The sequence below is a fragment of the Pelodiscus sinensis genome, chromosome 20, assembly GCF_049634645.1.
Source record: "Pelodiscus sinensis isolate JC-2024 chromosome 20, ASM4963464v1, whole genome shotgun sequence".
NCBI lineage: Eukaryota > Metazoa > Chordata > Testudines > Trionychidae > Pelodiscus > Pelodiscus sinensis.
In genome coordinates this window covers 20,339,219-20,353,921 of record NC_134730.1, presented here as the reverse complement: position 1 = coordinate 20,353,921, position 14,703 = coordinate 20,339,219, and the positions used below count along the sequence as shown (strand labels likewise).

Genomic DNA, 14,703 nt, shown 5'->3' with positions numbered 1-14,703 from the left:
AAAACAACCAAACTCAGTTTTTTTAACATGCCTGTTTTTTGTAAGAGCCCTTGTGACTCCTGTTTTCAAACTTTCCTCTGCATCTAAAAAGTCTAGAAATTCTCTTTTTTACATGAAAGCTCTAAATAGGGATGAGAATGGTTCACCTTAATGGGTGAGGTTTACCGGTTCCGGTTAACTGGTGTGGGCTAAGGTAGCCCCCTACCTGCCGAGGGCTGTTCCAGTCTCGCAAGGCCTGCCACAGGCAAGGGCGCTCCTGTCTATGGTGGGAGGAGCTGCTGCGACCCCGACATGGCAGCCCCTCCCCCTCCCCCCTCCACCCCCCGCCCGTCTCCCTTAACCAGTTCAACAGGATTTTACATCCCTAGCTGTAACTATCACGGAATCACAGGAAATCAGGGCTGGGGCTTTAAGAAAGATACTAAGTACTATGAGATGTGTGACAATATCACGAGCACTGGCAGTGCAGAGAAGGAGGTGAATAATGGATGTTTGGGGAGGCTTCACTGGAGAAATCATTTGAGCGTTCAGATGATTCTTTCTGTCCCAGACAGAGGTGAAGGAAAGTTTTATGGTTCTTGGGACACTGTGACATCTGAAGAAGTGGGCTGGGCCCACAAAAGCTCATGATCTACACTTTTTGTTAGTCTTCAAAGTGCTACCAGACCATTTGTTGATTAAGTTTATTTTAGTTCACTTAGGCCGTGTCCAGACTCAGGGGTTTTTTTGGGAAAAGTAGCCTTTTTCCGAAAAAACTTCACCTGCGTCTTGACTGCAGCCGCGTTCTTTCGAAATTAAATCGAAAGAATGCGGCTTTTCTTTCGACGGTGGTAAACCTAATTCCACGAGGAAGAACGCCTTCTTTCGAAAGTGCTCTTTCGAAAGAAGGCGTTCTTGAAAGCAAACAGGCTTTTTAGAAAGAGATCATCCAGACTCACTGGGTGCTTTCTTTCGAAAAAGCGGCTTGCTTTTTCGAAATTCCGCGTGCAGTCTAGATGCTCTCTTTCGAAAGAGGCTCTTTCGAAAGAGGCTTGCAGTCTAGACATAGCCTTATTCCATACATTTTCCTGTTGATTTCAACAGGAACAGAACCGGGTCCTCAGTGTACAAGTTGCATCCTAAATTTGAGTGTGACGTTGGCCAAGAAAGGGCACGTGTATATGCTTTCCCGCCTGCTTTGACACTGAATATTGAGTGATCTTAAAATACAGATTAAAGAGGCATTAAGCAGGCCTTTTTGCATTCGGGTATTAATATTTATATTTCCCTCTTTCTCTTCTCCACGACCCTTGTTAACATGAATGAATATTGTCATGAGTTTAAATCAAATTGATCACTGAAGACTGTTGTTGTGGTGGCCCTGGAATTATAATCAGCTTCCTTCTGGGCAGACGATGACTAGGCACCAAGGAGCTCGTTAGAAAAAGAGGTCATTTTTGCACTCTAGAAACGTACCTTCATGTGCAAAGTAGGATGCTCGTGGTCTAGGAAGAGTATAGGGATGACACAGGATACAATGCAATACTGTTGCTTCATGCAAGTTCCCTTCGGGAGTGGAGGAGTACAGATAGGGCTGAGTCCAAAGGTAGCTCCATAGGGTGCAGAATTGCCCTGCTGATGGATACAGAGCTATATAATAAATTAGAAGCTCTGTTTGCTTCTTTTGGCTCACAAAGTGGTTAATCCTGGGTTTGGTGTGAGCTCATGACTTTGAATTGCATGTACATTGACTCCTGCCTGTTCTGTTGTGCAGATCCTGTACTCCAAGTGCCAACACATGTGGAAGAGTAAGTCTCTCGTTCTCTGTTTACTTCAGCCTTCTATTGCTTGTTTGATTTTCATTGACATCAAAAAGTTTGGTTTTTGTTTAACTGGGGAACTGTTGAAATGCCCCAGATAACTGAACATGGGATTAAAGAGCGTGCAATGAAAGGACACACTCAGCTATATAAACTTTCCCTGTGTGTAAGACTGAAATGAAATGTTCTCCCTTCTGTCTGGGTTTCTCCCAAACACGTGCTTGGAGCCACATGTCTGGGACATAAACAGGTTGATCACACTGTTTCAGGATCACTCGAACTACTAGAAAATAGCATAACCTTCTGGGGAACAGTCTTCAGATTGTAAACATTTACGTTAATATAAAAATATACCACTCAACACAAACAGTCCCATGCAACAAAAATCTAAACATGAAGCTCTCAAACTATCACTTGAGGGTAGCTCAGTTCCACGTCATATATTCCAGTGGAGCGGTAAATCCACTCCACTATAGTAAAGCTTCAGACTTTTAACTAGAAAACAGTCGGCCTGATCTTTCTCCCATTGAAGTCAATGGCAAAACTCCATATACAGGCAGTCCCCGGGTTACGTACAAGATAGGGACTGTAGGTTTGTTCTTAAGTTGAATCTGTATGTAAGTCGGAACTGGCTCCAGATTCAGCCGCTGCTGAAACTGACCACCAGTTCTGACTTACATACAGAATCAACTTACGAACCCCAAGCGTCCCCAAGTCAGCTGCTGCTGAAACTGATCAGCAGCTGATTCCAGGAAGCCCGGGGCAGAGCAACTCTGCCTCTGGCTTCCTGTAGTCAGCGCTGGTCAGTTTCAGCAGCGGCTAAATCAGGAGGCCTGGGGCAGAGCAGCTGGGGTGCTGCTGGGTTGCTCCCGTAACGCCGCTCCTCGGCACTACTGGACCAACCCAGCAGCACCCCATCTGCTCTGCCCCAGGCGTCCTGATTCAGCCGCTGCTGAAACTGACCAGCAGCGGCTGAATCAGGACCAGAGCAACTGGGGTGCTCCTGGGTTGGACCAGTAGCGCCCAGAGCGGCGCTGCGGGACCAACCGGCAGCACCCCAGCTGCTCTGCCACAGGCGTCCGGAGAAAAGCCTAGTCTGCTGGGGGGGGGGCGTACTAGCTGCGCACCCCCCCACCCCAGCAGACCAGGAAAACACGGGCGGCGGACCGAGACGCACCGCGGTCCCGCCGCCTGGGTCCTCCGCGGCTTTGCTCCCAGTCTCCCTGGTCTGCTGGAGACCAGCAGACCAGGGAGACGGGGAGCAAAGCTTCTGAGGACGCCGGCAGCGGGACAGCCGCGGGGCGTCAGAGCTGTCCCGCTGCCGGCTTCCCCCGCGGCTTTGCAAAGCCTCGTGGAAGCCGGCAGCGGAGCATCCCAGGCGCGCCTAGGGTGCCCCGCTGCCCGAGCCCCCCCCTCGGCTTTGCAAAGCCGCGGGAGGGGGGGGCTCGGGCAGCGAGGCAGCCCAGGCGCGCCTTGACTGCTCCGCTGCCGGCTTCCCCGCGGCTTTGCAAAGCTGCGGGGGGGCTCGGGCAGCGAGGCAGCCCAGGCGCGCCTGGACTGCTCCGCTGCCGGCTTCCCCGCGGCTTTGCAAAGCCGCGGGGGGGGGGGGCTCGGGCAGCCCAGGCGCCCCTGGGCTGCCCGAGCCCCTCCGCGGCTTTGCTCTGCGTCTTCCTGGTCTGCAGACCAGGGAGACGCAGAGAAAGCCCCAGAGTACACGGGCGGCAGGACCGCGAGGTCCCGCAGTACGTATACTCTGGGGCAGCCCCGTATCTGCGGATCCGACGTAAGTCGGGGACTGCCTGTAGTTTTCCCCTCTACTTCCCAGATGTATTGAGTTGCGCAGCCCTCTTGTCTTTCCTAGCTGTCCTTCCCCACTTGGGTAGCCTTATTTTCTGTGGTACTGTCTTGTTTTGAAGTGTTGACGCTCCCCGTAAGAATCACACTTGGCATATTCATAGCTTTGAAGTCTGACAGCGTTACTAATCCCAGTAAAATAATGTCCTTTGTTTCTCCTTACCCCAAAAGTGATACTGTATGCTACAAAATGAGCTACTTTATCTGCACATCAAGTCTAACCTGATTAGAGCTGTCATTCTAATGTAAAAAAAAAATTGACCAATTTAGGGTCTGAGGCTTCCACATGGAAAAAAAACAATCATGAACTGTAGAATGATTTTGAGGATTACATACTGGTCAACCCAGCCTCAGTTAGATTAGGAACAATACTGGGATTAATTTAAGTTTAACATTCTGGCCTAGTTCTGAAATTCATTCCATTTGTTAAATTTGTTTAATTTAAAAGCCTAGTTAATAAGTGTTTCCAACAACCAAATATTATAAAGTCAATAAGCAAATCTCAAGTGGGCTCCTTCACCTAGTCTCAGAAGGGCCATCGCTGCTTCTCTGTTTGGTGACAAGTGCAATGTCTTTAACTTATTTATAATCACTGTTTAACTCCTAGGCCAGCATTTCTTCCAGACCCAAACGATGGCAGTTTATATACACTTGGTGGCAAAAATAATGAAGGCTTAACTGTGAGTATATTTTGCTTTGTCCAGTATCTGATCTGCCTACACGTGCACCCTAATTAGATTGCACAAAGCGTAGGTGCCTCGATTTCTTTTCCCACTGTCTGCTTTCCTGGCAGTGTTGTGAAGTTCTACAGGCTGCCCACATGTTGAATCAGTTACGGGAAGCAAGTATTTCTTGGGAAAGCCTGACAACATTGGTTAGCAAACACTCTGGTGCCAGTGCCAATTTTAGGACACACATTCCTGCAATGACAGCATTTGAGCTGTGCTGCTTGCTGGTTGAGGGTCATCAATTCGTTTAGGACAAGCAAAATTTATAGCCTTCCTTGTGAGTTTAAGAAACACCTTTGGCAGACCCTTTTGATCTTTTTGATCTGTGATATTTCTGAAGCATTTACCAGTGTAATGAGGATAACACCTTAGAGACAAATCAAAATATCTAGAATTATGAGCTCACAATTCTGTGTGTTTTGGTTAATCTCTAAGGTGTCACAGGAACACTTGTTGTTTTTAAAGGTACAGACTAACACAGCTACCCCCTCCAAATATTAAGTAATTCTCTCAGTACCCTAGAAGAAAGACCTATCGAATATAGCACACTCAGTGAGTGATGTCCTGAAAAAAAAAATTTTTTAGCAATCCTATTGAAAATTCCAACCCATACTAGGATAAATGTGGTTTCTGTGCTGTCTCAAATAGCAGGTGCAGTTGTAGTGCTTAGTAAGCAGGCTAAACTGTGAACCCTTCCAAAATATTTGCATTGAAATAGTCAGCTCTACAGATGTCAGCTGAACACTTGACAAAAGCAACAGCTTTCTGATGAAACTCAGATAAAATGTTTGGCTTCCCACAAGTTTCTTTTCCTGGCAGCCACTATAACTTCCTTTTAGAACTTAAACATTTTTTTATTTTTGAACAGAGAAGTATTTACAGATGGTTTTTTTTCCTAATGCACCTAGATGCATGGCCTTAATTTGTGTACATATTTTTGGTGCTGTTTGTGTGGGTAGATATAGGTAGCATTCAGTCCAGCACATGATGTTTCCTTTCACCTCTTCATCTCCTTAGGTAAAATACTCTTGTTGGATGCATCATTGTAGATATACCAGGCTGAATGGAAGTAATTTCACTGTCTAAAGTCCTGGCCTCAGTTGTGTGTGTGCAGTCCTTCTGTTTCTCACTTTTCTCTTCCTGATGAAGGCCTATTAAAATCTTGGAAGGCTATTCATCAAGTATGTAGGTGTGATGCGTGCCCAGGAGCATTATCGAATTGGGTGATCATCATAATTCATTGCCTTTTTAATAACACTGTTGGTATGAAGACTGCTGAGCTTTGCAAATGCTAATGTTACACCTCTGCAAGGCTGGTAAATATACGTAAACTCATTAACAGATGGGGCAATGAAAGCGCTCTCTTGGGACATGGACTTGATTTCATGAGTCAGTGGTAGAGTTAGGAGTAAAACCCCAAGAGTCCTGACCTCCAGTTTTCTGTGCTAGAAATATTTCCTCCATTCCTGTGACATTTCTAGAAAAACAGTGAGAAATCCCCAAAATGAGCCGTGTGGGTTCCCTTTTCCCCTGAAGATGCCTGGGAAAATCACACACGTTTCAAAGTGCACAAATTTTATATTTAAATGAGCTTTTGCATTTTTTTCTAGAAACTTCCGTTTACGATCCCTGAGCTGGTTCAGGCATCGCCCTGTCGCAGTTCAGATGGGATTCTCTACATGGGTAAGTTCTGATTAATCTCTCCATGGGTTAACTGATTTAAAAGATTGCACCATACCCCACAGCAACTGACAAACTGCCCAAACCAGACCAAGCACTCTTGCATGAAAATGTCATCTCAGCCTTGGCTGTTAATTATAGCCTTTCGTAATATTTTCTGATACCAGAGAATCAGTTAAATACAGTACTTACTGACATGCCAAGATAAAAAACCAACTGCCTTCTCTTCTCAAACCATTGCATTGCCTCCTTTTTAAAAAAAAGTTACTTTACAACTAACGGAAATTTAATTCACTTTATTCTGTGATATAAATATATTGTTAGCTCAGTTATATGGTAGACTGAAACACCTTCTCGTGCTTATAAATGTACTTGCCTCAGCCAGCCAAGTGCCCCCTGCCTACATCACAACTAGGACTGAGTCAGAAAATCGAGTTATAAAATGGTTAAAAGTTGTAGTGTAGGTGTGGACGAGTTGCGAGATGGGTTCAGCAAACCCCTTCGTCCTTCGGTCTGACCCCTGGGCGGGATTCCCCCAGGGGTTTGTTGCGTCTAAACTAGGGGAAAGCAAGATGGCCCCAGATCAGGCCAACAGGCCGTCCCGCTAGAACCCTCTGGCACGAGCAGCCAGCAACTTCAGAGCTGTCCCGAGCCACTTTAAATGGCTGGCTTCTCTGTGGCTTGGGACTGTGGCAGGCAGGGAGCCTGCCTTGAGGTCTTGCAGGGCTACTGGCCCGGAGCCATCTAAGTGCCTCCTAGCCAGAGCCTCTGGCACTCCAGGTCCTCCTTCCCCCGCAACTCCTTGCCCCCAGGCCACCACCCTCTCCTGCCCCAAATCCTGCACCCCCTCCTGTGCCCCTCTCCCAAACCAGAATCTTCTTCTGCATCTATCCCCCCTCCCGGAACCTGCACCCCAAGCCTCTGCCCCAGATCACAACCCCCTCCTTCACCCAAACTCCCTCGTAGACCCCACACCCTCTCCTGCACCTCAGTACCTGCTGGGAGCTCCCTTCTGCACCCAAATTTCATCCCAGACCCCGAATCCCCTTCATAGAAAAGCGTGGCACTTGACTAGGTAGCAAAATCTTGAGGTTACTTCCCATCAAAAATTATTGCCCACCCCTGGTCTAAATGATCCAGCACAAACAGCTCTCCGGTCTCCTTTTGAGAACTTCCAGAACCTCCCTGTGCAGTCTGTTCCATTGTCTTGCTGTTCCTATAGGTGTGGAAGCTGATCGCTCCTTCCCGCCATACTGAGCTACAGCAAGCAGCACCTTCATCTTCTTCCTCTCTTAACAGAAGGATTTTCAGTCCTCAAAACTCTCTTCAGTAACCATTTGCCAGCTGGATACCGTGAATGTAATAACTCATTTTATGTGATGGTGCTTCTGAGGGTGTCCGAGAAATAATATCACTGTGCTTGCCAGTATCGGCTAGGAGTTAGTAACATTAAATGAAGGGGGCAACGGTGTTGTTTGGTTTCTAGTTTTCGTTTATTTTCCAAAATTATTTTAACAAAAAAGCTTTTAAACATTTTCTATTAAAACAGTTACGAAAAATTCCCATACATGGGCCCACGAGAGAAATTCTTCTCAAATCAAAAAAGCTTCTCCTAAGAGCCTGGATTTTGTATCTGAGTAATTTTAACACTGAACAGTAATGCAATTTAATTGGTGATTTCAGGAAAGAAGCAAGATATTTGGTACGTGATAGACCTTGTCACTGGGGAGAAACAGCAAACCTTAACCTCATCATTTGCAGAAAGCCTTTGTCCATCAACGTCCCTCCTGTATCTTGGGCGAACCGGTAAGACGCTTTTCCTTAAGCACTTAATAGAATCTTTGGCTTTTTGCTTTTGTTTTAAAGCCAATGCAGGCCCATATAGGATAACCTTTTGAAGATAAACTCAGTTTTGTTTAATCTCAAAGAATATCTGCCAGTGATGGTGACTTGTACACAGAAAATAATGATTAGCCCGCAGATAACAGTGGAGAAGTGCCATTTTATAGATTCACAGACTAATGGGTGGTTCCTGCATCTAGTGATGCTTGTGTAAGTGATAGCTAGGGCAGGCTCCCAAGCAAAGTGGCTTGTAAATTCTATTAATTCATTGATGTACCATGCTAACAGCTTGTAACACTGGTGGTTTCTGAAGCTTTTGGTCTTAATGAATTAACAGATTGGGGACATGGAAAGACAGCAGCTGTTGTAATGAAAATACAAATGCTCCGTTCAAAGCAAAGAAGATTAAAATAGACCCACAAACTATATTTGAGATGTCTCTCTCTAGGCTATGTCTGCAGTCTTGCCATGATATCTGTAGATGAATCTGTTTTTAAGAATATTTTAAAAGTTATCTTTATTGCAAAAATTCTGTTACAGAAGATATTTCACTTAATTTTGAAATGCAGAGATTGTAGATCAAATTAGATAGGAATGCTATAAAAAACCTCTTGGAGGAAGAAGCAAAAAGAACTGATAATGGATTGGAGTGCTACCTGCTGCTTTTTTGTCTTCTGAGATTCATTTTGAGCAGTAGATTTCAGTGGAACAGAAATTAGTTTTGCCTTTTATGCCAGGTCCATACCACGGCCGAAGATTGGTTTAAGCCAGTGTTTCTCAAAGTGGTCCACAAAACCACACTGAGAAACCTGTTAGCTGGCTGCTCCGGTGTGTTTATTTACTGGGTTTGCAGCCACAGAGACTTGCAGTTCCCATTGGCTTTGGTTCGCCATTTGCAGCCAAGGGGAACACAGGAAGCGGCAGCCCAGTCCATGCTGCTTCCCGCAGTTCCCCTTGGCTGCAAACGGTGAACCAGAGCCAACGGGAACCACGAGGCTCTGTGGCTGTGGAGCCGGTAAATAAACACACCGGAAAGGCCAGCTAGCAGGTTTCTCAGAGTGGTTTCGTGGACCGCTTTGAGAAACCCTGGCTGAAGGTATGCAATTTCACTTATGTTTAAAAAAAAAAAGGGGGGGGGGTGGGATTTGACATACCTTCAGCTGAGCTTCGGCACTGTCTTCGCAGCAGGAGGTCGACAGGAGAAACACTGTCTTAGATTTCCCTTGATCCTTGTGAGGAGTAGGAGTTCTGGCGTTGACGGGGATGTCCTTACCGTTTCACTTAGCAGGTCTTTACTAGGCCTGCTAAATTGAACTCCAAAAGATCAACCACGGCAGCATCAGTCTTCCTGGAAGTGAAGATGTGGCCTCAGTTTCATGAGCTGTGCCTATATTTGTTAGTGCCAGAAAAACCTAAAAAGCCAAAAAACATGCAAAGCAAGGTGTGAGAAGCGTTTGGCGTCACAGATGATAAGTTCTGTTGTCTTTTTCACAGTGTGTGTATTTATTTTGTAACAGAATACACTATCACAATGTATGATACCAAAAATAAGGAGCTCCGATGGAATGCCACCTACTTTGATTATGCTGCCACTGTACCTGATGAAGATGTGAAATACAGTAAGAACTTTGATTTTGTCCTTTGCATATTTTTCACTTTTGCTTATAGCTCCAGAGTATCCTGACATTTTTCTCTGCAATGGGTGGAACCGACCCTAGTTGCCCTGCTATGCTCCCTTCCCCTTTTAGCCTTTTCTTCCCCCCAATTTAGCCATTTAGTCCTGGTATCTGAGTGAACACTGTATATGGCTAGCCTATAAATTGGAGGAGCAGGAGGAACCACCAGCTCTGCTAAAGGCTACAGGGGGAGGTGAGGAATAGAGCAGGGAGTGTTGGAGGGCTCCCTTACCCCCATCCCCTGGGGCAAGAAGAGTGCACCCTCCTTTATGCTAAGGGCTAGGAAGGCCCAGGGACAAAAACGCTGCAGGCAAGGGCCATGCTGTAGCCCTCAAAGGGTGGGACAGTGGACAGAACAGTGGTCAGGGTCTCAGGAGGGAGACTGACCCTGCCACAGTATGCTTAGGAGAACAGCTAAACAATATATTCTGACGGGGGGAGGGGGGGGAGAAAAGTAGGATAATTTTGTGAACACTTAAGCCACTCACTAGCACTACTGTTTTTCATTATAATAAGAACAAGTCTAAGGGCTTGTCCCCACAGAGAGTTGGTGCAAGGCAAGCCAAGGTGTGACTCTACAGCACAGTAGCTTACTGTGCACTAGCTGACCATGCAGACCCTTCTACCATGCATGAAAAGTTCCATAGTGTGCTTTGTTGTACACAACATGTCAAAGTACACTACGGAACTTCTAGTGTGTAGTAGGAGAAGCTGCACAACCAGTTAGTGTAGTGAGTACACTGTAGATTCACACTGAGGCTTGCCATGGACTTTGTCGTCTTATAGACAAGCCCTGATAGATTGTATTAATTCATTTAAGGTTCAAGCACTGCTGATGCGTGTGTTACTATATCTAGGAATAAGTAGGAGACTTGGATAACCTTTTGTGTATTTGTACATTTTAGAAATGTCCCATTTTGTATCTAATGGAGACGGACTGGTGGTGACTGTGGATAGTGAATCAGGGGATGTGCTGTGGATTCAGAATTATGGATCCCCTGTGGTAGCTTTTTACATCTGGCAGCGTGAAGGTCTGCGGAAAGTAATGCACACAAATGTGGGAATCGAAACACTGCGCTACCTGACCTTTATGTCCGGGGAGGTTGGGCGCATCACTAAGTGGAAGTATCCTTTCCCAAAGGAAACAGAGACCAAGAGCAAGTTGACGTGAGTATTGTTTTCAGAGTCTGACTGATGGTGCTTTTCAGTACTCCAATTAAAAATTGTGTTTCTTTTCACTTACATAGTAGAGCTGCTATTCGATAGATTGCAAGAGACTAGAAGGAGATAATTGTCTCCTTGTTCTTTAACATTTACTGTACAAGAATAAATAAATACTGAGCATGCCAGTGATTCAAATTTAATAGGCTCTTAAATAGTGTATGGCTAAGTTTGTAACCCAGGTGGTAAAAACAGCTGTTTGGAACTTTCTCCCTAACTTTTGTTGTTCTAGGCCTACGCTGTATGTAGGGAAATACTCAACAAGCTTGTATGCATCTCCATCCATGGTGCATGAAGGAGTGGCTATTGTGGTAAGTTAGATACTTCAGGATTTTGAAACCATGTTTTGAAAAGCCCTCTTTCTAGCATTAGGTATGGTTCTATGCTGAAAAGTTGCGCACTCACCTTTTATCTGAACTTCTCCCACGTTTGGGTTGTTTAGTCTCATCTCTAATTTCAGGCTTCTTATCCTAGCAAAATAGTAGGAAAACCACAGCCTTGTCATAACAAAAAATGCAAGTGTCCTTTTCAGCTAAAAAAAAATCTCCCCCCCCCCCCCCCCCACACACACCTGAGTGGTTTTTTTTAAAATTTGCTAAATACATAAATTCATTCGAAAGAGAAATAGCCATAATACACGTAGTACAGTGATTCTGTGTGTTCTGAATCAATTAGTGATTCTAGATCTTATTGTGATAAAGCATGATATGCTTTTCTAAATTACGTGGTTTGATTGATCGATCTTCTGTCACTGGTCTACATTACCCTGCTATAAAGCATAGGAATGCTGGGTAGGACCCTGTGGGTCAGAAGCCCTGTGCTTTTTATGCTCAGTTCATGTTCAGAAAGGGAGCTTCACAACCACACGGATGAACATCTTAGTGAAAAAAATAAAAGCGTCCCAGAGAGGACTCCTCAGCAGCTGGGTTTCTAAAGTAACAAATGATAAATCAAGGGAGCTGCAGCAAAACATGTAAACGTGACGACCCAACCTTAATTCTGGAATGGTTTCCAATACTACAAGAAACATTTCATTGTAGTTGGCATGGGAGTGCGTGTCTGTCTGAGCTGAGACGGAAACCCTCTCCTACCTAAATCAGAAGAGTGAGTTCAAGTTCCACATCAAGGAACTCTCTACCACGGTTGACAGTGTGTTGTGGTTATTGATGTTAAAGTTTCCACCAGTTTGTGCCGTTGAAAGCACTGACATTTTCTGAGACGTTAAAGCAAGGCTTTGTTTGCTGGCATTGTGGCTATCCTTGTAGGACGCAAAGATCCTTTTGGAGGAGAGGGGGGAAGTTTCACCTCCTAAGCAAGATTCCTTCTCTCAGTAATGCAGGATTACTATGGCTGAGGGCATAATGTCTGTCTGTTTACTTGCAGTCACTGCATTGTTGGCATGTAACTCAGGCCCCTATGCAGGAATTTCGGGGGGGGGGGGGGGCGTGAGCTGTGGGAGGGGCTAGTGGTTGCTCCCCTCTATCCCCCCCATGGCCCAACCCTGCCCAGGCCTCACTCCTAAGTGAAGGAGAAGAAATCAGCCCCAGCCATCTCTGCCTGGCCAGAGCATGGGGGAGAGAGGTTGGGGAAATGTTGCCGCCCCCACCTTCCCTAGGTCGGCTGGAATTGGCCCCAAGGCAGACCATGAAAGATTGTGTGTGTGGGGTGGGTGCATTCACGCTCTTTCCACGGCTCCTGCGTAGGGGCTGTAACTGGTTGCTTGCTAACATTCTCAAACCCTACAACATGAGAGGCACGGTATGTGAAGGAAATCACAAATTAATGTAAAGCTTCCCACCTGTAATTTTAACAATAACATATTTTGAGTTAAACATTTGCTTAATTCCAAGGGAAAGCTTTTGGCCCGTCTAATATGGTTTGTGAGTTATGTCCTGTGTCTTTTGTCTGACTTAGATTTGATAAATTCCTTGAGGCTTCGCAAAGTGTTGTGTAGCAGTATAGCGCTTTGTTCACTGTAATAATCAACCTCTTATCTTTCTAGCCTCGTGGCAGAGCCATACCTCTGTTAGAGGGCCCCAAAACAGAGGGAGTCACTATTGAAGACAATGGCGAGTGTGTTATCACTCCAAGTACGGATCTCAAATTTTCAGCAGGATTGAAAGAAAAGAAACTCAACTATTGGAGGAACCACTGGCTGCTAATAGGTATCAGTACAATTCCACCCTCTCTCTGTGCTACACTGCTCTCTGCTGGACAAAATCAACAATGCAGACAGATTATTGTTGCCATATACAGTATTTTAAATTATATCTAAAACAGCTACATTAAAAGACTATAAAAGATGCAAAGTCAAGCTCTCAAGAGTTGGAGGATGCCAGAAAGAAGTTTGCCACTACAACCCTTCACTTGCCACCTTCTGCGTATGGTAGTTTTCAATTGCATGGTCATATCTTATATTTTCAGAAGGCTCCCATCTTATTTAGTGCACAGGATGGGCAGTGCTCACTGAATGGGTGATTAGTCCATATTTATTTTCAGCAAGAGACAAAGTCAAGGTCCAAATCTGCACCCAGACCCTGAATACAAGTCCTGTTGAAGTCAGAGGCCATAATCAATACTTACAGGTTCCGAGCCTTTAAGAGCAAGAGCATTGCTTCACTTCAGAGGACATGTAACAGTGTTCAGATCTATGCCCAAATCTCCCACGCTTTCGGTCATTCTACAGAGGCAGCGCTCTGGTGCTAAGGTACACATAAGAGAGTCTCATTTTATTCTAAATTGACATACCATGATGGCCTCAAGCCGTTTTATTAATGCAGCTAAGCCCTGAGTATTGCTTTTCAGCTGAGAGATGCCAAAATCAAGCCTGTTCCCTCTAAAAAGGAACAATTCTTGTAACAAATATTGTTTTATTTAAAGGGCACCATGAAACACCATTATCAGCCCCTACAAAGATCCTGGAGAAGTTTCCAAGCAATTTGCCTAAACGGCAAGAAAATGTGATTCCAGCTGACTCTGATAAAGCAAGTTTTGAGGAGGTTTGTGAATAACTTGATCATATCACTGAAAAACTGAAGAAGGCATGGGAAGGATATGAAAATGTTGTGAGAACTTGGACTCTGTAGGAAAAAGTGTAGGGAATTTTCCCAAGTTCTTGGTGGAAGTGCACCACAGGGTATCATTGGTAGTACTTTGTGTTATAGAACTCTTGATATCAGACTTAATGAATCCTGCTTCCCTTCCACATGCAAAACTCCCTTTGACTTCAGTGGAAATAGTCTGTCGAATGAACTGCAGGGTCCTCAGAGAATAACTAATTTTTCTGTGAGCCACCGTTACATTCAAGAGAGTCTTGCATATCATGGTGCTTTTAAGAAATGCTTCCTCCCCCGCCCATTGAAATGCATTGTGCAGCTGTGCTGACATTCAGTATATCTATTGAAATTTTGAATTGATGGAGCCTTCTCTGTTTCCTAGGTTATTGGTATGGTTGAAGGGTCCTCAAAAGAATTGCCACCTTCCATTCCGAAGGACATTGAAGAGAAGCCCAGCCAGCCTGTACCTCGGCCAGAAGCTCCTGTTGATTCCATGCTGAAAGACATGGCCACAGTCATCCTGAGCACTTTTTTGTTTGTCGGCTGGGTGGCGTTCGTCATCACCTGTCCAATGGTAATGCTGATGGAGCTCAGTGGTATTGTGAATTCTGAGAGAGGGCTGCAATGTTTGGCAGCCTCACCGGGTAAAGATCATTCAGGAGCTGGGGAGGAAGAGAGCCAGGACGTCATAAAAGAAGGGCAGTTCCGCTTTCTCTGTTAGCTATGTGTAATACAGTTATCACTGAGCTAATCACAGCTGTGCAATCTGATAACTAAGGCAATGGCGTGTTTGATGTGGCAGTGATTTCTAGCACGCATGGTTACACTCGAGACTTTTCCTATTCCA

At 45.2% G+C, this 14,703-nt stretch overlaps 1 protein-coding gene across 1 annotated transcript in view; it reads left to right on the top strand.

Annotated features, from left to right (window-relative positions):
- Nucleotides 1-14,703, top strand: part of ERN1 (endoplasmic reticulum to nucleus signaling 1) — a 71,387-nt gene that overhangs the window by 42,797 nt on the left and 13,887 nt on the right. Inside the window, 10 exon segments of the mRNA XM_075903888.1 lie at nt 1,754-1,787; nt 4,261-4,333; nt 5,992-6,064; nt 7,745-7,867; nt 9,421-9,522; nt 10,485-10,746; nt 11,033-11,111; nt 12,803-12,965; nt 13,681-13,799; nt 14,239-14,430. Of these exon segments, the coding sequence (XP_075760003.1) occupies nt 1,754-1,787; nt 4,261-4,333; nt 5,992-6,064; nt 7,745-7,867; nt 9,421-9,522; nt 10,485-10,746; nt 11,033-11,111; nt 12,803-12,965; nt 13,681-13,799; nt 14,239-14,430 (1,220 nt within the window).